Here is a 26882-nt window from a genome sequence, read left to right as displayed (position 1 = left end):
TGAGTTCCCAAACATGATCGCTAATGGTTCCAAAATTGCTTTGGCTAATTTCTTAAGTACCCCAGGATGAATTTCATCAGGCCCTGCCTACTTGAATACATCTAACTTATCTAAATATTGTTGAACCCATTTTTATTTTAGCTTGTGTTTCTTCCCCCCTTGTTAATATGCACTGCAGTCATTACCAAAGGCCATCTATAAAGAAAGATATCTGACCTGGTATAGTCGTCCTCTACAAGCATGTGCTTTGGAATCGGTGAGTATCTTCCTGGTGAGATAGGTGCCAAAGACGCCTTGTACTCTAAAGTGCCATTGTTGCCAGAAGTGAGTATATGATTTTCCATTGGTGGAGAATAAGCTGATGGTTAAAATAAGCAATTGTAGTTAATGACATTCACATTTGGTTTCGTTGTGATGGTATTGTTTTCATTTAAGCACCAATAATGTGTTTGGTGCTGTACAAGACACAAAACACAGACGGTTCCTGCCTGAAAGAGTGTAAAATCTAAACAGGGCAGAGAAGGAATGAATGGCTAGCATTTTCTTTACTCACTCACTTTGTGTGGAGATTAAGGAATGAGAGGATCTTTAGGAGGGATTTGGATGAGAAGGGGATGGCTTGGGAGACAGAAAGCAGGAAGGCATTTCATGAATAAGTTCATGAATTCAAAAAGGAATGGAGATAGTTGTAGGAGATAAGTAGATGAAAGGGGCATTTGAAGGCAAAGAATAGATTATAACTGAGGCAGGGATTATTCCAAGGATCATAGAAGAGTTGGGATCCCGCTAAACTGAATTTTCAGTGCCAATTTAGATTGCATCATAATTTAGATTTCAAGAAAGGTTGTTAAGAAGAATGAAAGCTAATATAGATAGGATATATGTTAATGATTAACAAAGACAGTACTATGCTTTTTGTTTGTATTTTGCTTTGGGTCTCAAAGTAATGGTGATGGCTGGAAATATGTAATAATGGCTGTGACCAAATCTTTAATCCATGTAATCAGAGAAAAGGCAATACTAAGGAGGAAAAACAAAGACATGCTTTTGCACTGACTTATGGTTAATTTCCCTTTGAAACGGATGTGTTTAAACTTTCTATTCATAGTTTCAATCTATTCTTTAGATGGTGAAATATTAAATATTTTAAGACTAAATGCTTTTATAGGGAAAGGTTATTTCTTGCTAAGGGACAAACAAACTTGTGTGCACCCACCAATTACTGAAAGTCTTTTCAAGCTTTTTCCCCCTCTGGAATTTCTAATCACTAATAATATCATCTAGTTCTTAGATAGCACTTTTCATCAATAGATCTCAAAGCATTTTTACAAAGGAGGTCGGTATCATTATCCCCATTTTACAGGTCAGTGGCACAGCTGGGAATGAAAACCAGGTCTCCTGAGGCCTACTCCAGTACTCTATCCATCAGGCAACACTGCCTCCCTAATCTTGCTCAGCATCATGTGCTGCTTCACTATTTTTGAAATATTATTTTGGAAGACCAGATAATTCAAGGAATTAGTAAGGTGCTAGTGAATCTTTTTTACTTCTTAGTCACCGGTGAGAAATCAGCCCAGATTAGTAGTTAACAAAAATCACCACCAACTGTTGGTTGATTAGTACCATCTGCTAAATAAACAGGTGGTCTAGGTCCAGTTCAGTGTAACATATAGATGTGCATGTTACAAAACCACCAATGCAGTTATCATCCTTTTACAGGCCTTGTAAATAGGAAGGACCATGGTCCTGCCAGATCAGAATTGAGGAATACTGATGCAGAAGAGCAAATGTGCTTAATCTTTGACTTTTACTGGGAACCTTTGTCTTTCCACCCCTTTGCTGGCTTTATGGCCTCTGCTGACAACTGACATTTTGGCAGCTTGTCAGCATGAGCTGGGGTCAGTTGCTGAGACTCCTTACTCACCTTATTTTGCAAGCCAATCAGATTGCCTCCCGGCTCATCTCTCTCTCCAATGAGAGACTCAGAGGGAGCTTAAAGCAGGGAGCATTTACTGACTAATTGGCAAAAGGAGGGAATCAGTAGCAGGCCAGAAAGATGCACTACAGTGGCATGGATTAGTCCTGCCTGCTGGGAGAAGGGAAGCTGAGCAGAGGAGTCTGGAGCCTCAGTGACAAGGTGCCATCCCAAAGAATGGGGTCCTGGGGAGGGAGAACTACATGCACATTAGGAAGAGATGCACGGAGTGCAAGGGGAAGCACGGCTGCACTGATGGGTGGAGAAGCGTAGGATGGATATAAATAAGGGAATGGATAGATAGGGAGCAGGGGGGCATTAGTATGCTGATGTATGGGGATTTAGAGGGCAATTATATAGCAGGACAATCATTTTATGCTGTATGGAAATACTGTATAAATTACAAGTCCATTGAATGCAAATGGTCCTGGCTTTGAGCAGGGGATTGGACTAGATGATCTCCTGAGGTCTCTTCCAACCCTAATAGTCTACGATTCTATGAAATGTCATGTCCATTTTCCTCAGGCTTTTTGTTTGGTGAGTCCATGTAGGCAGGTATTCTGCTGCTTGTGTTGCACCATTCCTGTGGACTGAGTGCTCCTCTCTCCACATCTGTTAATTCAGGACCTCTCAAAATATTACATTGACGTAAAAATATTTTCCGCTTAATTGTTACAAAAGATACAGTGTACCTGCTTAAAGTTCAACAATAGGATTCTGGAATAAGTTTGGTAGTGCAGTTATCTTATTAATTCTGGACTTGTGCTGCAAAAAGTGTTATTTCAAATATAACATATCATGACAGTATCATATCTAACTAACAGTTCCATTTTTCAGCCTTCCAAATCCTTGGAAAAGCTTTGCTGATGAACTGATATTTGTCTAGATTTGAAAAGTCAAAATAATCACTTAAAGCATTATATCGCATATGAAATAATATACAATAAGGCACTTACAGTGAGTAATATCTGGTGGGCCATAAGGGTCAGTCATGTAAATGGTAGTGGGCTTTCCAACTTTTAGATAAACTACATCCGATGTGTTCTTCAGTATTGCTACTGCCTCTTCATGAGTTACTTCTTCTAAACTGTAATTATTTACCTTAAAGGAAAGATTAGACAGATGAGTAAGGCTGGATAGATACAGAAGAAATATCCATATTATCTGTACAATTATCAGTGATGGATTAAGAATTGTAGACAAAACGTGCTGCAGATTATAGAATAGTAACATTATTATACAATAAAGAAAAATCAGATTAAGGCATTTTCTTGGCCCATCTACCTCCTAGGTCTTATTTAGCAGTATTGGCAATCCCCAAGCTGTAGTACCATAGCCCAGTGTAAACTGCTAGATATGCCGTTGTGTCTGCTCCAGTATGACACTACTACCAGGGTCATCATTAGCAAAAACATAACAAGAAACTGAACTAGCTTAATAGTGAATTGTGCACCACAGGATGCTGGGGATAGGTATATATAAGAACAGCCACGTGTGATATTGATTATCAGCATCTGGTTGTTGACAGTAAAAGCCCAAACCACATTCTTATTAACTACTTGGATACTTGATGATGATGCACCCATGCACTAGTTCCTAATGGGACTCATAAGTGACACCCTAAAATCTCTTTGCCCATTAAATTAAATGGATAGTTGGAAAGTTAAGCAGGGAAGGTAGTGAGACAAAAATAGGAGACTACTCTGGAGAGGTGGGGAGTGAACAGCGGCAGCTGTGGAATTGGGAAGGGAGGGTTTGAAGGTGAAAAATGTGACCATTTTCTGGAGCTATAGGTAGAAAGACACTGAAATAGTGAGAGGATAGGTGATTATAGACACAAGGTGTGGGCTTGATGCAGAGAAATATATCAGGTGCACCAAGGCATAGCAAAGCATAGTATAGACAAGGTGGGGAAGGGAATTGTGTCAATAGGAGCTGCTAATCTAGATTACTCCTCCAGAAAAACTTTATGCAAGAGAAAAGGTCTTGTATATAGAGGCATGAGCACTCTACTGCATAAAGGTACTTCCTATGTATATTCATGTGCAAGGGAAATGAATTCATTAGGAAAGGGAACCAAGATATATTATTAATAATGAATCATGTTTATTACAGTAATGCCTAGAGACTGACCAAGGATGGGGCCTCATTGTGCTAGGCATATACACAACGCAGACTATTACACAGTCCCTGTCCTTGCCAATCTAGACTGACAAGAGTGACACAGGCTAACAGGAAAGGGGAAAGGACAGGGATATAGATTCATATTGATCTAGATTTCAAGCAAATGACTGGTATGCAGAAGTGACTGCTATTAAATTTCTCTTGCTTATTTATATACTTTAAAAAAGGGATTAAAACCTTGGAAAATCAACTTTTGACTAATCTATGTAAGCACTGTTCCTGGCACAGCTAGCCTTTTGTTTCCCTTTCCCTACATCCTCTGTTACATACCTTTGTGTTTTGTCTTAATTCAGATAATACATTTTTGGGGGGCAGACCCTAAAACCATCATGACATTGATTAGAAAGATTCCTTGAAGTGGAATGTGTTTTCATTTTCAGATATGCATGATGAGACAAGTGCCATGTTTGTATTAACTGAAGTTTGTAACATTGGGACTCAGAGAAATCATAAAGAAAGTAAATACATCAGTCAAGACAAGTGGGATAAAGCTACAAATGAGAATTTCACAAAGCAAACCTGTTGGGGGAAGCAAAACATGAAGAAATGGTCAGAACTATGAAGGACATGCAGATTGCCACTTGCAAAAAGTAATCAGTCACAAATATTTGCAATACTTTTGTTTATGCTCGTAACAAATACGTAGAAAATACACATTTTGTCTTCTCTAATATAGGACTTTTCAGAAGGGATGCTTGGAACACGGATTAACAGTGTTTGAAGAATGAAGAAGAGGTTAAACGACTGAAATCAGCCAACATCTCATCCCATCCATTAGGACAAAGGCTATGTTGTCATAAATAGATAGCTAAGGGTTAATGTTTCTTTTACCTGTAAAGGGTTAACAAAGGGAACCAAACACCTGACCAGAGGACCAATCAGGAAACCGGATTTTTCAAAGTTAGGGAGGGAATTTTTGGGGTCTGAGTCTTTTGTCTGTCTCTCAGCTATGAGAAGGTTCTTTCTATCTTCTAATCTTCTGTTTCCAAATTGTAAGTACAGGTAGAAAAACAATATAGGCTTTTATGTTGTTGGTTGTCATTACATGTGTGTAGCTTGCTGGAATGTTTCAAATTGGATATCTTTTGAATCAGACTGTTATTCATATTTTCTTATAAGCAATAGCCCTGTATTGTCACTTGATGCAGAGATTAAATTCTTATGTCTTTTTCTTTCTTTATATAAAGTTTCTTTTTAAGACTTGTTTGAGTTTTCTCTCTGGTAGGCTAAGGATGAAGGGGAGGAATCTCTTTGTGTTAGATCTACGGAGGTGAAACTCTGCAGCACCAGGAAAATTAGTGGGAGGAGGAGAGATAGAATCTTTTCTGTTTCCTGTATTGGGGTTTGTCTCTTTGTGGAACAGAGGAGACATGCTCTTGTATTGTGATGTAAGAGATGCATCAGTACTCTCAGGTTAGCCCAGAGAGGAAAGTCTGGGTGGAGAGAAGAGGGGGAAGGGAAGTGGGTTTTTCCCTTTGGGTAGAACTTAGCTTCTGAGTCTTGGGGTCCCTCCAGGGAAGGGTTTGGGGAGACCAGAGGGGGCCAAAACCCTGGAATTTTTGGATGGTGGCAGCGAGATCAAAGCTAAGCTGGTAATTAAGCTTAGAAGGGTTCATGCTAGGCACCCAGATTTCTGGACGCTAAGGTCCAGATTTGGGAGTTAGGTTTATGATATATGTCTACACTACGAACTATGGGTGTGATTCCCAACTCACATACCTACACTCGTACCAGCTCAATGAGAGCTAGCCCACGTATAAAGAGTAGAGTAGCCGCAGTAAGACAGGCTGTAAGTACATACCCACAAGGTTCAGGTGAGTACACTACTGTTTATACTAGCTCTAATCAAACTAGCACACATACATACACGTGAGCTGGAACTCACATGCCTGGCTCATAGTGTAGACAAAGCCGAAGTCTCTCAGCAGCACACTCTGTCCCTAACAGGTATCTATACAAAATGTACTACACAGAAAATTGGAAAACAGTCCTTTTAAGGTGCTTAAAATTTGTTCAGCTCTATCCGTTTGGCACAGTGCATAAGAAGTTTTTCATTCAATATGTAAACTAATAGCCTCTTTCAGATTTGAGAAAAGCTTTCGTTCTCCATTGCAAAATCATGAAATCCAAAGAGATGTGTGGCCTCTTGCTATGCCTACCAGGTAAGATCAGTGATCAAACTAAAAAGGACTCCATTTCAGTCCCAGTAGTCTTTTCTTGCATTAAACAGCTCTGGCCCTGTCTGAGACAAAGATTTATCATTATATCAAATATGTACCATTAGTGTGTACTGCACTGGAAACTGTTTCTTGTTTTTTCTGTCAAGTTCTTAGCCACTATCTCAGACCTTTTCCTCCCACAGAAGTGCAGTACTCCCACTATCTAAGATAATTGGACCAGGGGGAAAAGAGTGTTGCCCTTCTGCCAACTGGTAGCAGACTTTCAGGATCTGCTAGGTCAGTTTCTGTCTCGAGCAGGCATTGGTGCTGTCATTTAGGTATTTTCACAGTGCACCTTATTTCTACAAAATGCAGATAAGTTTTATTTCCTTTCATAGGGATGATAACACATAGCACATAGGCAACTCCTTCTTGCAGAAACTTCAGCTTAGGTATCTGTGCCGTGCTATAGAGGAAGTTACCTTGTGCTTCTGTCTCTCTCTCCAGGGCCTCACGGTTTATACTCTGTGCTCCTTTTTCTCCCTCAGCACCTTCACTTTTCATCTAGAAAACCCCCAGTCCAACACTGCTCACAAACACCACATGACTTGGAAAGGTGGGTCTGAGCATCTAGCTTCTTTTTGTGCAATGGCTTTGTAATACAAAAGATGCTCAGATGGATCTAATGAGCTACAGCAGCGCTGGGCAAACTACGGCCTGCAAGCCATTTTAAGCCAGCCTGTGAGCTGCCACTGGGGAGCCAGGTTAGGGGCTGCACCGTGCGGCTGGGCCTTACTCCAGCACTCCAAACCCCTCAATCCCAGCACGGAGCACCTCCTGCACCCCAAACCTCTCATCTCCAGCTCCACCCCAGAACCCGCACCCCCAGCTGGAACCTGCACCCTTCCCGCACCTCTACCCCAGCCCTGAACCCCCTTCCAAACCTCTCGGTCCCAGCCCAGATCACCCTCTTACACCCCAAACTCCTCATCCCCAGCCCCACCCTAGAGCCCGCACCCCCAACCAGAGCCCTCATCCCCTCCCACACCTAACCCTAATTTTGTGAGCGTTCATGGCCTGCCATACAATTTCTATTCCCCGATGTGGCCCTCGAGCCAAAAAGTTTGCCCACCCCGACCTAGAGTAACTGCACCCAGAGAGCAGTCAAGAGAGTTGTGTGAGTTAAAGAACCCAATTTTGTCTCGTTCTAATGGCCTAGACAAAGGATAGTACTTCAAACCACACAATGCCACTGATGACTCTTGGGGTGCAGTTACTCCAGGATATCTCAGGCTCCCTCCATAGCGAATTTCACCCACCCTGGGTGCTTGTACATCAGTGACCATTAGCATGCAAATCAATAGCATCCTTCACTATAACAGAGAAACAAAAGACTCTCCCCTCCCAAACACTCCTGTTATTAGTTTAGAAACTCGGCATAGAAACATGCTGTACCATTTCTCAATAGCCCCTAGAAGGCTCTAAATATTAAGATGTCTGGTCTCACTCTCGTTAACGCTGATGAGAGTTTTCTGGGTGCATGGAGGGTCCAAATAACTTTTCTATTTTTGCTCCTTAAAGAAAGTGACCACTAATAATGAAACTTGAATAGACCTTTCTCCACACAAACATGAAAACATGCATTTATTAAAAGCAGCAAAGAGTCCTGTGGCACCTTATAGACTAACTATAGAGCATGAGCTTTCATGGGCAAATACTCACTTCATCAGATGCATGCAGTGGAAATTTCCAGAGGCAGGTAAATATATGCAAGCAAGAGTCAGGCTAGAGATAAGATGTGCGCAGTATGCCAGCTTTGAGAAAGAGAATCATCTAGATACCTTTCTATGAACCATTCCACCTACCATTTTCACAGAAAAAGGATGTCATACAGGAGTTACAGATTGTTAAAATAGATTATGCTTTAGTTCTTCTTTCTGATTAGATTAACAGTTAGATTAATAAGGAGGGATGCCTCCCTCTCTCCCCATCCCCACCCACTCTCCAAGGGAAAAGGATCTTGCCTCTGTTTCTTAACCAAAAGAACAATGCACCTTATTTTGACACCATTTCTATTACCACCAAGGTCACTTAACTATGTCTACACTGTGTACCTTACAACGGCGTGGCTGTGCTGCTGCAGCAGGACCATTGTTACCCGGTGCACTGTGTGGCTGCTCTTTACCACTGGGATAACCACCTCCAATGAAAGACATTAGCTTTGTGGAAGTGCCAGTGTAGACAAAGCCTTGAGCTGCCTGCACTCCAATGGCTGTGGCAGAGCCAATGTATGGTAGGATAGAGGAAAATGAGATTTGAGATCTATCAGTCAGAGGTAAGGAAGACTGTGAGGGAAACAGGAACAAAATAAGAAAGTGAGGAGTATACCGTATGGTCTATGAAGTATGCAGAAAGGTTGACATCAGAGTTGTGTGGTTATTGTGCCATCTAAGTGAGAACCTTCATGCGCTCTAGAAAGCCAGATGATGTGAGACAGCAAATGAGTGAGGAGGAAATTAGGTGAATACTAATATAAAAGAGGTTATCTGAGTAGCTATGAAGTGCCGAACAGATTAAAGGAAGTGAGTGACTAACAGGAGATTAGTTAATAACAAAACTCCCATTAAAATTAGCTTAATTAGCAGCAAAGAAGCATGTTTCTGTGGGAACTTGCAGAGGGAGAGAGAGAGAATACCCATATATCAGCAGCTTCCAGTGATAAAAGATGGCATCATCAGATGTAGGAATCAGCAGCCTGGGCATAGAAAGATTGTCAAAGGAACTGAAGTTTCTAAGTGTGACAGGAAAAATGTGCACTGACAATACTGGGCGCCCTGCATAGCCACAAAGCGTAAGCTAGATTTCATCCAGGATAATAAGATGGAGGGACTCAAACAGCAGTTGAACTACAAATATAACCCCTCTGGAGCTGGTTGTTCCTGATATTACCCTAAGGCTCTAGGGAACTCGCACCTGGGCTACAACAGCGATGACCACAGGGGCTCAGGACTCTGTTTCCCAGACTGGGTAGAACCCAGGGCAGAGATAGAACAAGCTGGAAGCTATTTCCAGAACCAACCATAAGCCTGATCTCAGAGACAAAAGCGTTTCCTTTTACGTTTGGTTTTGGCTGTTGCTATGGAGGCACGAGTAGAGACACAGAAGCATCACAGCATGGGAGGTTCACATTAAACTTCCCATTGCTAACTAAAGGGAAACTTAACACTGTGTTGGTGGTTACAAGGTCACTGAACGGTGTCAGCCCAGCAGAGACCAATATTATAGCATTTTGAGCTGCTCCGTTCTGCTTCCTAAGCACAGCACTGCAAGCACTGCTTTGCCACTGTAAACAGGGGAAGCAACCCAGGTGACTGAGGAGCAATTCCAGGTCAGGCTACCAAAAGCCAGCCTAATTTTCCATTGACCCTATTTTGCTTGCGAGTTTTATGCTGGCCAGTGATTTACAGCACTGCATCACCCACTAAAGAACTTCTTCTCAACTCACATTCTGCCTAGGCAGGTGCTGGGAGGGAATGGTTTGGGCCCATTGTAAATGTTAGGAAGTAAAGGGCTTAAGGTATTGCTGCTATTTTATTATTGTAGTCACTATTTTTTCCTTATTCCTTTTCCTTTGTTCCCTATACTTAAAGTTCTGCCTGTTGTTGTATTGTGATAATTGTTTTATTCCTTGTATATCGGACTACACTTCTAGTATATTATTTGGTAGTAAACATTTTCCCAAAGGACAGCACACATTGTATTCCATGCAGTAGGAGGAGTCCCCCTTGGGTGGCGGTATCATGTGCCAAGATAAAGAACTCAGGACCCATACCCCTGGGGTGATAGGGCAGAAGCTTCTTCAAGCAGCAGGCAACAGGGAGAAGGCTTAAGCTATCCATTAGGGCTCAGATTACACAAAGAAACCAGAAAGGCTGAAAGTAGATTATGAAAGAAGGAACAATGGAACAAGATAACAGGCTCAAACCACAGATGCAATGACAGAAGATGAAATAAAATGGTAAACAGGGAAGGGAATAAAGGAAGCCTACAAGCCTAATCAAAGAAGACAAAAGTGATGGGAGACATAAATACTTAGATAAAGTTGCACAGGGGATATGTAGGAAGAAATTTCACTTTACATTTAACAACCACTGCAACAGTCCTTCTGCACAACCTCATTCTTTCAAATGTAATCATGGGGGCTGTTTAATTTGGAAAATTTGAAAAATGTGAGGCACACAGCACTAGCTATAGAAAAAGTTTTTGTCCCTCCTAGAAAATCACCCTAGAAAATTAACATCAGGAAAGTCACAAAAGAGTAAGCGGATGTAAAATAAGAATCCCAGAGGAATATACGTGTTTTATTTCTCTTTCCCTTTTTAAGGGAAATTGTTCTTTTTCATCTATTGACTTAGGTTTATTGAGACTTGATAGGGTTGTACTTATGAAGATACAGGGGGATGATTCTGATTCTAGTGGTTACATCTGTCTTTGTGTAAATACTTTTCAGGTTATTTTCTCCAGGAAGCGGAATTTGTTGAAGTGCAATCTTGAGCATTTTCCTGTGAACATCTGTGAACTGTTGGATTTAATTGGCCTATTGCAACCGATGAATGTGCATGTCCTTTTTAAAGCTCAACATGATTTAAAGAGCTCTACAAAGAGAAATATGGGGTTTTTTTGTGCAGAAGTCTTAAAATTAGTTTTAAGTAAGAAAGTTTGTTTGGGTTAATTGCCTCTGTAGTATCCCATTAACTGTTTAGTTAATTGTACTACAGCTGGTGCTCACTGCGTGTAGAGAGGAGTGTTTGGTTGTGTTTAAATGGCACTTCATTCTCTTTTATTCCCTTTCACTTTACTTTGCTTAGTTTATCAGTGGCTATGAGCCTAAGGGACTAGGGTTTGAAACAGAGGGGAGTGTGGCTGTTTGCAAGTACTTCAAGAGTTGGTGCTTTAGGTGAGGTGTACACTACAGGTGTACATCAGTATAACGACAACACTCAGGGGTGTGAAAAATCCACCCCCCTGAGCAACGTAGTTATAACAACCTAACCCTCCATGTAGACAGCGCTATGTCAATGGGAGAGCTTTTCCTGTCAACATAGCTATTGCCTCTTGGGGAGGTGGATTAATTATGGCAATGGAAGAAGCTCTCATATTGGCATAACAGCTTCTTATTTAAGCACCACAGCAGGGCAGCTGTGCTGATGCAGCATTTTAAGTGTAGACCTGCCCTCAGAGACGAACAGGGAAATAAAGAAATTGAACTGACAGACATGAGACCATATATGCACATATAATGCAACACTTAAAAATGGATGGCATAATCTGATTCTAACACAAACTCCATATTGGTTTTAATAGGGATTATTTTTAAATGACACCTTGAGATAGCCCTTACAAGTGAAAATCTTAAACTAGGAATAGGAAGGATGTATGGGGATGGTGCATCTTAGTATGGGTGGTCTGGATAATGAGAAAGGCAAAAGTAAAAAACATAGTGAGTAAACACTACATTGTTACACTGGTGGTTAAGCAGGGTGGTTAAGCACTTGAATAAATTGCCTAGAGAGGTTGTATAATCTCTATCATCGGAGATTTTTATAAGCAGGTTAGACCAGGGATCGGCAACCTTTCAGAAGTGATGTGCTGAGTCTTCATTTATTCACTCTAATTTAAGATTTCGTGTGCCAGTAATACATTTTAACATTTTTAGAAGGTCTCTTTCTATAAGTGTATAATATATAACTAAAGTATGGTTGTATGTAAAGTAATTAAGGTTTTTAAAATGTTTAAGAAGCTTCATTTTAAAATTAAATTAAAATGCAGGGCCCCCCGGACCGATGGCCAGGACCTGGGCAGTGTGAGTGCCACTGAAAATCAGCTCATGTGCCACCTTCGGCACGCGTGCCACAGGTTGCCTACCCCTGGGTTAGACAAACACCTGTCAGGGATGGTTTGCATAATACTTAGTCCTGGCATGAGTGCAGGGGACTTGACTAGATGACCTCTCAAGGTCCCTTCCTGTTCTATGATTCTATGAAATAGGACTTTGTGTATATTCTTAGTAAGTAAACAGGATTGCACCAGAGAAATACCTGACTTGCACAATCAATTACTCCTCCTAATGCAAACAACCCATCATGGCCCCAAATATTGACTAAACCTTAGGCTGAGAGGCAACAAAATATTGAGAAGGGTCCAAACTTATATCCTTCCTGGGTGTAGGAGGTGGCTTTTTTGTTAAGTTAGAACACAAAACTAAAAATTAAACCTCAACTTAAGTATTCTCCCCAAGCTTGGAGTTCTTAGGGTTTCCCCTGAAGGATACCTTGGTCTTAGCTCTTAAGCCTGGTCTATCCATAGGTTTTGTACCAGTATAACTATTTTGGTGAGGGGTGTGCTTTTTACTGAAATATTTACATTAGTAGACCCCCTAATGTTGATGAGGTTATAGCTATATAAAATTATCTGATTCCACTGACAGGGAGGTGGACTGGATGATCTACCAGCTCTTTTCCTTTGCTAACTTCTGTCATTTTAAAAAGCAGGACTGGCCCCAGGGGTATGAAGGGATTTTTCACTTTTAGTTTAGAACAAGGTTTAAGGTTCTCTAGAACATCTGACCTGTCATTAGCAAGTAACCAAACATAGGGAGTAAAACATTTACTATAACAGCAGTGGATTCATAATCTTTTAACTCACAGCAAAGTATCCCAAACTAATGAGACTCTTTGGCTCATCTTCATAAAGACGAGTTGGGTTTTCCAATACAACTTCAGCCTCAAACTTAGACAGTCAAAGAAAAATATAAAAAATTAACAGTATTACTTGCAGTTAATCATTCAATCAGATTGAACCACTACCACACCTCCACTGCAAAAATCCCCATTTGAAACATATGTCCACCACTTCAAATATAGTTCCAGTTTGTTATTCTCACCATAAGAAGTCTGTCTCCAACTTGCAACCTTCCATCTTTTTGCGCTGCTCCTCCATCAATAATCTTAGTAACATAAATGCTATTGTCTCCAGCAATGTGTTGGTTTCCCACCCCTCCTGCAATACTGAAGCCCAGGCCTGGAAAAGAATGGGGAGGAATACTCATTAGCAATATCAAACATACTATTAAAGAATGCAAGGACAATATCTATTTTCCCCATTGGAAAGTTATTATAATATTACTAATCGCAAATAGTATACAAGGAAACTTGTAGGGTATGTGCATCTTTACATTGCTCTGCCAATATTTCCATGGAGATCAGTCACAGATGTGGGTTAAGAATATACTGCCATATTGAATCAAGACCAGTAGCATGGACCAGCATTCACATTGCACTCACCCTCAGTATCTGTCCCGACCTGGGGAAGCTAATGAACCAACCACCAGATCAAATTTGGTGATGAATCCTGGCCACGTGTCTCCTGTGACATGTTGTCATGCATATGCTAAGATGACGACCAGTGGTCCATCTAAACCAGTATGTTGTCTCTGACCATGGCCAGTGCTAGCAAATGCAACAAACCCTATGCTAGGCATGGGATAAACTTCCATCAGGGAAAGTGTTTTTCCTGACCATGAGTACAGTTTAGATTATGCTGTGAATCATGGGGGTTTATCTCTTCAAAACTGTTGTGTTTCTTGTTGTGTACACACACACACAGAGAAATAAAACTCTCAATATTCTTGTTGTCCCTATAAACAGCTTAATGCCAGGGATAGGGAGAGAGAAGGAGAGATCCCTTGTAGAATGTACAAGTTGTTGAATTACCACAGTGAAAAGCACAGAATAGTTTAGGTAGGGACAGATGGAGAATGTAGTCCTTTGGATTTAATTCTGCTTTGCATAATTATTAGCACTCAGCTATTATGGGTTATGAGTGCATGAAAGATTAGACTGATATACCTTGACGTACATGTAACTTCTGTTTGGTAACCTGTAAAATTCCTAGATGAAGAATCACACAAAAGATCTCCAAGCTCTGAAGTGATGTCAATAGTATATTGTAATATGATTAGGAAATGATAAAGCAAACTGCAGAAAAATACATAGAACAGGAAGGGAAAATAAACAGACTTCAGAATCCACAGGCTTGACCCTTTACCGATATTCTCCCTACTATTACGGCTACACATACACATATCACTGCTCTCATTAGTACTAAAATTTTATCTCCCATTTTGCAAAAGTGCCTGGCAATATCTGTCTGTGGTGTCTTATTTTCATAAAAATCTATTATAGACTCCCCAAACAATTCATAACAATTGTTTGCTTTTTCTTAGAGTCATATGTCTCTAATGAGAACTCCCAGCTGAACAAGTAAGCCATTACTGACACTTGCTCCTAAGGTGAGATTTGGAGACAACCCAAGCATAAGTATTGCTGCAACAAAGGAAATAAATGCTATTACTTCTGATTTTTATATCACTAATTTTATTTTCATAATGTATTATATTCATTGGTTATAGAAACAAACATTTTAGTGATGCCTGGAACTTCGTCTGGAGAGATGCAGTAGAAAAAGATTTGCTCCCTGTAACTTGGCAGTTTATGATTTTCACCAGCTTTATTGCTTGTGCAATAAAACTCACTGATGTTACAGTTAACACCAAAAGGCTTTGTTATCTACATGACGGCAGAGATGAAGGTTCATAATGAATTAAATCTGTTGACAATGAATTTACGAGTTTCCTCTCATAGTATCTTTAGAGAAACGTGCTGTCAGATAATGGAATAGACTTATTAATGGAGACCTGCAAAATGATAAAGTATAAAGAGAAACCTTTGGAATAATATCTGAAATCCAATTAACTTTAAATGAATTAATTATATTTGTTAATAATACATGTAAAATTCATTTAGAATGGTGGGACAATTAAAATAAAGTTTTATCTAATTTCTGAATACTCTTTGTATTTATGTGCTACTGTTAAGACAACAATGAGAACAATTCTGGGAAAAAAATACATGATTTGCTTAGTCCTCAATCATTTATCACCGGGGAGACACAATGAAGGGGACAAAAGAATGTCCTCGTTAAGAAAACTTCAGTGGCAAAAACTCTAGTACTTTGCCGCAAAACAGCTAAACTTGGGCTACTGCCTCCTTGATGACTTACTTATTACATACTGGGTGAAAAAAATCCAACACCTGGTGACAAAAGGATCTGGGACTAAAACCCAGGTCTGCACAGCCAGGGACTGCTGATGTTCCAACGGTGCCATGGGGAGCACTGTGGCAAGAAGGCAAAGCAGGAAGTACCATCCAAGAGACCCAGAATGACAGTAACCTGCAGCCCTTTGATTGGCCAAGCACCCTATTTAACCCTGGAGCAACCACACAGATTTCGGGCCTGCTGCAACTCCAGAACTCACCTCATCTCCGATCCTAGCCTGACTCTGACCTTGACTCTGGCCTCCTGACTCCAGCCCGATACTACCTCTAATCTTGAGTCTCCGACTCCAGCCTGGCTGTGATCCTGACTCTTGTTTCCTGATTCCAGCAGTACTACCTGTGATCTCTGGTCTTGGACCCCAGCCTGATTTGACCCTGGCTCTAGCAAAGTCCTCAAACCTCTGCTCGCCAACTACTGTCCCTTACGTGTGACCCATAGTCCAGCTGTGACCACTAGGTAAGACTGCCTATGCCCTGGCCTGTTACAGGTATACATTTTTATGACAATGCAATAAAATTTTCTAAAATATTATTCCAGAATGAGGATGGCAGGCAGAGCAATCAAGTCAATAGAACAGCAAACTGGGAGTTAGGAGACCTCTATTTTCAATCCTGCCACTGAGGTCTTCTGTATGATCTTGGGGACCTCTGTTTTCTCTCTTCACCCCTTGGTGATCCTAAACTGTAAGCTTATTAAAGCAAGATCTGTCTCCATGTGTCTGCACTGTGCCTAGCACAAAGGGGCCCTTAGGCACTACCATAACACAAATGAAATGATTGTCTTCTCTGTTTTGAGTTGTTTGCTTTTTTGGTCAGAAGCCTGAGAGAAAGCTGATAAAAAAAACTGTTGTCCATCTATATTGTAGATGTGAAGTGTGTACTGTGGAACAAGGTCATTTTCCTATTCTTAAGGTACCTGTGTAAGAAGTATTAGAATTCACAGGTACTTCTTCATGATTTAGACATAATTTGTAAATTGAAAAAAAATATGCCTCAAAAACTTTTCTTCCATCTTTATTGCACAAAGTGAAATTAGTGAACATGACCCTGATCCTGTGACTGCATCCACAAGAAGGCCCACAGACTTTATTATGTCCCAGCATAGGAACAGGAATGTGTACGTGCCATTTTCAGTAGACACTTATCACCTATCTTTGCAGCAGATCAAATCCACTGAGCGTGTGATATTATATAGTATGTCCTTTGTTTTCCTCCATTGTGGGCTGTAATATTTTGGTCTAATTTTAGTTGGTGGGTTTAGTGTGAGGACGCTGGATGGTGTTGGTGGCTTGCAGTGACCTATATGATGTAGGGGTCCCTCCTGGCCTTAACTCTATTACTCTATGATTGAGAGACTAATCCTGTGCAGGTTCTTACTAAATCACTCATCCCCCAAATCCACAGGAGCCGAGGAAGCACAGCATATTGCCGGATCAGTAAGATGTCACCAGTACATTTACAAGGTGTTGCGGGAATGTATGCATCTCCCATTCATTTTCAAAGGCAGAGTTGTATAACCTATGAAACCAGTGCAAAGCTGCCTATAAGACTGCACAGTCCAATGGACAGCCCAGTACTATGTATACTAAGGCTGCCTTTGGGACACACAAAGCCAAGAGCCAGCCTTGACGACGAATGACTATGGAAGAGCAGAAAGAGAGACAAGAAGTAACAACCATCCAAAAGAAAATACAGACAAGTAAGGAAAGAAAAGAAAGAAAATGGCACAAAATGACTAGACTACCCAGTATAGGTCACCTGTGATATAATGGTCCAAATTAGATAATCGAATGACCTCTGCTGGCATTAAAATATATTAATATAGATATGGAAGAAGAGACAAAGGGGATGATAAAATGAAGGAAGAAAATACTGGCAACAACTTTTAGGTTAGTGAAGTGAATTTAATGTATTTCTGTTGCTTTATTTTACTATTTCCCCAGCAGACATTTTATATATCAAAGTTTTGGGGACATAAGAATGGCCATACTGTGCCAGACCAAAGGTCCATCTAGCCCAGTATCCTGTCAACTACAGCGGCTAATGCCAGGTGCCCCAGAAGGAATGAACAGAACAGGTAATCATCAAGTGATTGGGATGTTTAAGATAGTTTGACTACTGTAAAAATTCACATAAGTTGTTAATAAAGACAGTTGTTTTAAATTACTGGAATATACTGAACAAGATTTTTAAAAGACATTGTTTTTGACTGCTTTTATAATCTTTCAAAAAGACTTTAATTTCATTTTTTAGTTTAAAACATTGTATTTAAATGTAGACTCTCCCACATCCCCCTCAACCTCAGAGGTGGGGAGACTTTCTGAGGGTCAGGATAAGAAACTTCAAAGATTGGCTCCCCCTTGTTTCTCTCATCCTTGTGGGCATTTATTCTCTGCGCAACTTGACAGGTGCCTAGCACAGTTACTCATTCAATAGGAGGTCCAGTTTCCTGATAAACTGCAGCTGGACTCCGAGTAGGAGAAGACATGTCCTAGAGAAGGTGGAGAATGGAACTGGGACTCCTAATGTCTGGCAAGGAAATAACCCCCTCTGCCCAACCCATATGAGGGGAGGATAGTGGGGACCCTGTAATGTGCTAGAACCAGGTTAATGGTGCAGAAGGTGGCAAGCTAAAAGCAGCCCCCGACCCTGGGTGATAGAGAGTTGTGGAGCTGAAGGCAGTGCCCACCTCCATGTGGTATGGGTTATGGAAGGAAGGATGATCTGTGCCCGACAAGTTATTGCCAGATAATTCCCAGAAGTGCAGCTTAATAGAGTTGCAGCCTAGTTAAATCAAATTTCTAGTGTTCCGTCTTTCTTCTGGCAATGATTAATTTAAAGAAAGTCAAGGTAGCGACAATATTTGTATGAAAGCCAAGCAATTCAAAGTCAATGTTTATGCCATCACTTTTTTGATGGGGAGGAAAGGGACAGTAGGGGTTGCACAGTGGCTTGGAGTTTAAAACCAATTATGAACCAGACATTAAAGCTGGAACCAAACTGATTTAGCAGTAATGATCTGTAAAAGCACTGTCAGAGAAAACAACAGCTGCAAGTCTGGGGAGAGATATCTGGACAGAAGTGACAGGACAAAATGATATACAGAGATTGTGCAGCATGAGCAAGTGACAGCCTGTAAATTTGACATCACTTACATTTTTTTTTTTTGTGGTCTAAATCGATAACCATGTAAATCAATTTCTGTCTAAAGGAAAACCTTCATGACAACCTTATAAGAGCTTAGCAGGCAATATCCTGGCAAATGTAAGTTTAATTGATAATATCACAAAAACTGTTTACAGAACTGAGATCAGACAGCTAACCCTTTAACCTTGAACATTTCCAATTTGTAAATAATTCGAGTGTGCAGAGTAAATGCTGTCATTAAAAGCGACTAATAATTTTAATACAACTTCTAGTTTTAGTTAAGCCAGCATTTACAATTTATTTTGTATTATGTGTTGCATGAATGCAATGTTTGGATACATGTTTTAAGTCTCTCGGTGTGTTAGCAAAAATACACAGTGTTTATACTTGGGATTCCTTATAACCCTTGGGAACACTGGGAGCATTCGTATCGGTTGCTTAATGTTGCTTTATTAATTATAGACATTTTTAATGTAATAAATAGCTTGTCCCTATATAATACAGAAAAAAAGGGTGGTGATAGGGGATACAGGTCATCTGCTTCCTCATGGGGGGAGTCCTGCACACTGCTGTACCTCACCACAATGAACAGTGACGGGAATGGGGGTTGGCATGTGGAAACAAAGCCTAGCAAGAGTTTCAGAGTCACAGATGGAAACCTCTCTGGGTTGAAGCAATCAGGAGCAGCTATCTTAGTTAGGCTAGAAATGCCACACCCATCAATGGGTGAGGAACTTGATGGGGCCAGCAGTGAAAGGGGGACAGTCCCAGTAGCAAGGGAGGGAGACAAAAGCAAGGGTAATTGGTAGCTCCTCCCACTGGGAGTCTCTGACACCACTGGTCAGCAGGGGGAGAGGGGTGCTGATTGGCCAGCATTACCCAGCTGCCAGGATTTTAACCCAGCACAGGGCTATGTGAGGTCTCTTTCGGCTCCATTCCAGAAGCTCACCCTCCCACCCAAACTGGGAACTTGGCCTGACAGATGCCGCAGATCTAGCCAATCATCTTTTTAGGGGGTCAAGAAGGAATTATTTTCTCCCAGGGGCCAATTGGCAGAGGACCAGGGAGTTTTTTGCCTTCCTCGCAGCACCTTCAAGCTACAGCGGGTTGAGTGCTTAGTACCTAACTAAGGTACTAGGGTGGAGTTGTTTATTTGGTGCAACTTGTGCCCTGTTTCCAGTGCAGTTAACAGAATAAAATTAATAGTCCCCAAGGCAAAAGACCTGGGGTTTTGGTCTTGGGCCTTGGGCTCATGTGATGGGGTGAGACCTTGTGGCCTTCATGGTCTGAGGTCAGATCTTGTGGCCCTTGCAGGCTGAAGTCCCCATCCTGCTGCACCCTCTGTCTCCTTCATGTGGGGTGGTGTGGAGTAGAATGCGGTGGAAAAGGGGACAGGGAAGGGGAGGGTGCTAGGACTCAGAGAGAGCTGAGTCCTGGGGGGTAGGATGAGGAGAGTCTACCCACATTATGGGTTATATTGTAAGGCGCCCTCTAGCCCTCACACAGGAACCAATTAAATGACTGGTACAGGAGGGTATGGGTGATGGCTGGGTAGTGCCCTCTCCGTACGAAAGTTTAATAAAAATTGACGCCTGCCACTTAATTCCAGGCATCTGTCTTCATATTTCCACTGTGTCCACATAAACTAGAGCTGAGCAAACAACTGATTTTCTAGTTTGGTTGCAGCCATTTTGTGAATAGCTTAAAACAGTGATTTTTAACCTTTTTTCCTTTGTGGACCCCTAAAAAATTTTGAGTGGAGGTGTAGACCCCTTTGGAAATCTTAGATATAGTCTGTGGATTCCCATGGGTCTGTGGACCACAGGTTGAAAACCACTAGCTTAAACTATTCATGTCAAATTTGTGAATAGTTTTGGGTCATTTGAAGCTTCATTTTTCAGCAAATAAATCACTTGCTGATAAGAAGCCCAGACAGTGAGTTCTGGAAACATAAGTGTTGCCCTGTTAATTTATCATTAAGGCCCCGAATCACAGGTACAGCATAGGGAACCTGTTAGTGTAGGGCAGACTGTCTTGGTAAGCAGTGCATTTCTTGTTCCATCTCTTCCTTGGAGCTCATGTTTTTCTGACGTAAAGGGCAGAGGCTGCCTCCCCGAAGAGTAAGACTAAGGAGAGTGGAGTGAAGAGAGGCAGAGCCTAATGTTACCAAATTGAGAGTGTGTCATTGGCTGTTATACTGCTTGATCTGCATAGGAGGAGGAGTTATGCCTCCATTTTGAACCTGTGAAACTGAACCTGACAGTGAAATAAACTAACAATCAAAAAGTAACAAACATTCCAAGGTCAGGGCCCAATCCAGCTCAGGCTGTAGAGCCTAGTTTCCCACAGGCATTCTCCCTCATCTGTCTCAAAAGCAGCCACCCTCATAGCCCTCCCCAGGAGTAGCTGCAGAAGGGAAAAAGAAAACTGAGATGGAGTTAATCCCCTTTGGACCAGCGATGAGGTAATGCTCCTGTACCCAGTTCCCAAAGCATTGCTAAGAATATACTCAAGAGCTGTCCTCTGCAAAATCACTCTAAGCTTACAGAATTTAATCATTCTATATTCACTTGTTCTTTCTGAAAGGCATAGTTATATCAGTCATACATCAATTAAGTTGTCAATGCTAGTGTGATATATTCTTCTAAGATGGGCTTCTAGTTCATCAAATTCCACTTAACTTAGGAAAGGAACACAGGTAAATTAACACAAGATCATTTGATTGATACCATTTGACTGATTAGATTTGACAGCGCAGTTATGGAAGCAACATAAATAACAAGACCCACAGAGACATGGCTAATTCTAAACAGGGTGCTGCAGAAAAAGGATTCCTCAGTTATTATTCCCCTTGACCCTTCAGTTCCAGCACCAATGACCACCTCACTCCATGTTGTTGTGAAGAGAGAAATGCCATGCAGAAGACTGCTCATGGTAAAAGGCACATTAATGGTGGTGGGGTGGGGCTTGTTAGGCTTGCAATTACTATATTTCTTCTGTCTACATTATTGACATATACGATTCTTTAACAGTTACCTCAACTATTTCGGCCTGGGGAGTTTGCTTATGAAAAAATGAATTGAATTACAAAATTAATTCAATTTTAAAAATAAATTAAAGCCAATGTGGGTGCTAGGGTCTTGCAAAGAGCAGTTTAGAGACAGATTCTGCTCTAGATATTTTCATTTTTCATCCACTGGAATCCATACATTAATCCTTGAGAAACTACTAACCTCAGCCAAAGTAAACGTCACTTTGTCTTGGTCCTCTTGCTGGAAAAGTAAGTTTAAACTACCCTTTGTTTGAATGAGTTCTTATGAATCTCTTCCCATCCTGACTCATGTGACATTTTGTTTCAATAAAAGTTCCATAAATATAATTTAGCTAAATTTTGTATTCACTCAGAGGAAAGATCAAACAACTGTTAAATTCAGTTAAGATATTTTACAGTTCACAACATGTTTCACCACAGTTCAAAAGAACTCTCTGCATCTAGTACTATCAGCTAGTACCCCAGCCTTCCCTCGACCATTTGAGAGGACTCTGACAATTGGACAATATGGCGATAGCCTGGGAAAGTATAACTGAAAAAACATCTAATTGATCCCATCACTATGTTTCTTTCTCAGGGTATTCTGTGAACTCAAAAGCATTAAGCATCTTCCTTAGTGTCTGACATTTATATGACATATGTAATATTCTTCAGTTATTTCTCAATTTCAGGCAGAGTAGGGCAGATGTACAATACTTGTAGGTGAAAAGGATGACCTTTGAAATTACCATTATACAGAAAAAGATGATAGTTGAACAGTATCATAGTTGAAGATATTAGTCTACTAATGTCTTCAACTATTGTACAGTTCTACATTTCCTTTGCTCTTGGCTATGGAATCTATTGAGATCAAAAGAGAGATTACCCCTGTGTGTCTACGCCTTTCTCTGCTGCTGAACCAACACAGATGCTTGCCAGAGTTTAGACCCAGAAACTTTGTGCTGGCCACTATACACAGCAACACTGCTTGGAACTATTGGGTGTGGCAGAGGCAGTGCACAAAGCATTTTGTAAAGGATTAACAGGGAGTGCTTCACAACCCAGATTCTTCTCCTTGAGGCCATTGGCCTGTGTCGAGCCTGAGTCGTCAGAGCTCCTTAATCCCACATCTTTGTAGGTAAATTGAACATACTTCCTATGGAAATAACGAAGACTCTTATTATAACCATGGAACCCCACAGTTTCTTTTTTATAGAGCCATTTTTCAGAAGAGAGCCAGATTTTAGCTATAGCTCCTATCAGGTGAACAGTATATTTTCCACCTCATACCTGCCTTTCATTTGTTGATCCAAAACATTCAACGACATAATCATTAATTAACGATGTAGGGTTCTGCAGGGCTCCATCTTATCACTCCTCTTATTTAATGAGTGCCTGAGGCTGTTGTCAGGGCTGTTTAGGAGACATGGGTTGAAATGTATTCAGTAGGCGGAGGATACACAGCTTTATATTTTGACCTCGCTAGAGCTGTCAGTTGCATTACTTTGGGTCTGGAAGAGGGCTAACTGGCTGAGCAGCTAAGACTAGGATGATATCTGTGGTTAACTAAGCAGCCAAAAGAGATGGCAGGATAATGATTGAGGGGGTTTGCAATCTGGGAGCAGCCTGGTTGGATTCCCAGCTGCTATTAGAAAATCCAATAGTAGCTACAGTGAAGTCGGCCCTTCTCCATTTCAGATACAGACCACAAATTGTTACCCATGCCTTCATCACCTCAAAATCAAGACTCCTGCAATGCCCAGGGTTGCCAATTTTTGTTGACTGTATTCCTGGAGATTTCATCACATGAAATAATCTTTAATTAAAGATTAAGCTTTCATTTCTGGAGACTCCAGGCCAATCCTGGAGGGTTGGCAACCCCAGCAATGCCCTCTGCCTGAGGCCACATTTTATTTGTGTGTTTCATCTGGACGTGATAAATCAACCCCAGAATCGATCCACCTCAGCAGGAGGAGTAAGTGGAGTTGACGGGGAGGCTGCGACAGTCAACTCGCCGCCGTGAGGATGGCCAGGTAAGTCAAACTAAAATACTTTGACTTCAGCTTCGTGAATAGCGTAGCTGAAGTTGCATATCTTAGTTCGAACTGCGCCGCTAGTGTAGCCCAGGCCTTAAGTGGTGTTTCTTCGAGAGCTGTAGAATGTCCTATGTGGATCAAAGGGAGACAGATGACACACATGTAGAATGCATGTAGGTTGCAACTGCCAGAAAGGAATTTGCTCCTAAGAGAGATTTATTTGCCTTTTGGCCTAGAATAAATGTTTGCGTTTGATTTAAATGCCCCACTGGGATTTGGGAGGAAGCACTATGACACAAATATTGACATATCTTCAAATATAGTAGCAAGAACCTCAATAGTAAACAATAAGAATACAGATACGGCAGATAATGTGTACTGTTTGCATTATCACACTAAAGGCTAATTTTTTTGTGATCCTGATAAAGGGCCTGAAAATATATTGTCACATTATTCTGTCCAAAAATGTAAATGTTCAACACCCATACATAGAACTTCTTATCTGCCCTTTTGCCTTCTTAAGACTTTTAAAGAATATTTCCTATTATGGATTTTTACATGCCCATAGTTATCAAAAATATCATAGAAGGCTAGATTTCCTTTGGATACAGTTTAAGTGATGGGATGCAGAGAATTTTAAGACATGAATGAAATTTCTCATCGCATGTTGTACATTCTCTATAATTAACATTTGTCTAAATAGATTTGAAGATAAAATACAATTTTGTATTCTCTTTTGACCTACTCAGTCATTTTACAGAATATTTTAAAACTCTTGTGGATATAAACAGGAAAGCAGTGTTCCTAATTATTTGCAATTAGCTGATTTTTAAAAAGAAGCTAATTAATGACAACATGCATCTCACTAAAAACCATACATCAAAACATAGTGTTATATTTCCGCTAGCACAAATACTACGAAGACAGAAAATCATTTAATGTCTGACTTCTATTGTTACTCTGTGAGTCATGACAAATATTTGAGTCAATGTAGCATGATCATATCATACTGATCCTACACATTTCACATGAAAAAGCTAAATTATTGAAAAAGAACATACCTACAAGATCAACCACATAAGAATAAATTAATAGTCAGTCAGGGCCTGATTCCTTGAAAGTTGTGGCTTAAAGTTTCATGTAGCTTTTTCCTTTTAAATTTGTGTGCCTGCCCTGCATATACTTATATTGTAATTGGACAAGCAAACTGGCTCCCTGCATGCACACACAAGAATACAGATGGACGTTAGTCTCAACCTTCTGAAAGTCAAGTTACGGAGACATTATTTCGCCACTTCTACCCCTCAGATTCAGATCTCCCAAATTTGGGTCTATGAATTTAAATATTGCAGGAGTTATGCCTGTTTGTTAACCCAACAATTAACTACTTTTATAATATTTGCCTTTGTTACTCTCTTATTTTAATTACAATATTGGATCAAGAATGGTTAGAGCAGAAAATTGAAGGCTAAAAATTCTTACATTTTACTCCCTCTGTGGCCTTAGCCAAGTATCCCAACTTTTTCACTCAAAGAGAAAATTATTCAGTGATTTTAATGACTAAAATGACTAAAACCAAGTACTAATTTACTTGTTACTGGCCAGTGACTCCTTGGAACTACGTAAACTATTTTTGGAATTTATAGAGCCATTTTAATAACTAATACATAAGGAAAGAGTGAGTTACTTGTGTTTAATGATAATTACTTAAAAATCAATATGTTTTCTTGAGAATTTAAAGCAACAGAAGTATTCATACATATAGCAAAGAGAACATATTTAGGCCCAAATTTCTTCCCTGCAAAAGTGATTCCAGTCTTGAAAAAACACCCCTTGGGAGATAGACAGGAGAAGTGCCACATTCACTGAATCATGCTATCCTGCTGGGTGGAATGCCACCCTTCCCACAGATATAACAGGGCTTCAGATGGACTTGGGTTATTTGGCAATGCTTCTTGTTGATTTCCTGGGGATCTATGGGGTTTGGAGTAGAACCTGCAGGTGTCAATGGAAGAGGAAGCCCTCTTAACCTGCCTCCCACTCCCAAAAAAATCTAAAAGCTGAGGGTTTTTTTCCGTCAATATTGGTATTTAATTGCTACAGTTTACCTTAAATTATTAAATATTATTCCAATTACTTACAGAATGGGCACATTATTTGCCACTCCTAAGAAATTAAATTAGCAGGGCTTCATCTTGCAGACATGCACATCAGTAGTTGCAGGATCAAGCATAGTTTTAATCTGATACATTTTTTCTATATGAAACCACTCACAAAACATGCTAAAGACTCCCATAGAATCTGGCAAATCTGTTTGTACAGATTGAAATCCATCCACAGAGCACACAAACCTGACTCACAGGAAGACAATATCTATTTGTGATTTATTTTTTAAAAAATGATTTGCTGTATATCACATTAGCAGAGATTAGCAATATGATTTATATTTCTAACTTGTTTACTGTGAGGTCACTGCTTCTTAAGCTGAGATGGCTGTTCTATTAAAAAATTTAATGATCTGTTACCAGTTAAATGGAGGCAGAAAGATCAATCTGTCACTTTGCTATCTGCTTAACCACCACAAATGATTCTGTCAGGGAGAGTCATCAGTTACTTTTGTTTCTCATCTATCCGATGAAAGCATTTCAGCATTGATTCCCTTACTCCAGCTGCAAAGTAGAATCTATCTGAATGGAAATATTTTCTTGAAAAACTGCCTGATTGATGATGTTTAAACTTGAACATACAAACTGAAATCGGATGTTATCTTGTAAATGGTCTTATCTATTCACAACCAAGTCATGAATAACTTGCCATTCATTTTGTTACTTTTGCCTTATAAAAGAGTGAGACATGGATTAAAAAAACTGTTTTTGTGTTGGAAGACTCTGAAATCTCCACTGTTACAAGTTACATATCACCTGTTTGGTGATGTTCTGAACAAGGAATGGAGATAAAAACATAATTGTAATGACTGAGCTACAGCCAGGGCCGGCGCTACCATTTAGGCGACCTAGGCAATGGCCTAGGGCGCCAGAATTTTGGGGGGCGCTATTTTACCGGGGCGGGGCGGCACGCGGGTCTGGGAGACCTACCGCAGTCATTTCGGCGGACGGTCCGCTGCTGGAAAGGCTCCGGTGGAGCTGCCGCAGTCATTTCGGCGGACGGTGCACT

At 40.6% G+C, this 26882-nt stretch overlaps 1 protein-coding gene across 16 annotated transcripts in view; it reads right to left on the bottom strand.

Annotated features, from left to right (window-relative positions):
• The window catches only part of DLG2 (discs large MAGUK scaffold protein 2), a 1558615-nt gene that overhangs the window by 394015 nt on the left and 1137718 nt on the right, over positions 1–26882 (bottom strand). For all 16 annotated transcript variants that reach the window (XM_075061772.1, XM_075061757.1, XM_075061758.1 and 13 more), the window contains 3 exons: positions 13262–13398; positions 2932–3076; positions 217–358 (listed from right to left, as the gene is read on the bottom strand). In XM_075061772.1, coding sequence (XP_074917873.1) covers positions 217–358; positions 2932–3076; positions 13262–13398 — 424 coding nt within the window. The remainder of the gene's footprint in view (positions 1–216; positions 359–2931; positions 3077–13261; positions 13399–26882) is intronic.

Source organism: Chelonoidis abingdonii, chromosome 1, assembly GCF_003597395.2.
Source record: "Chelonoidis abingdonii isolate Lonesome George chromosome 1, CheloAbing_2.0, whole genome shotgun sequence".
NCBI classification, from domain to species: Eukaryota; Metazoa; Chordata; order Testudines; family Testudinidae; genus Chelonoidis; species Chelonoidis abingdonii.
Note: the sequence above shows the minus strand (reverse complement) of the source record. Positions and strands in the feature narration are given on the sequence as shown.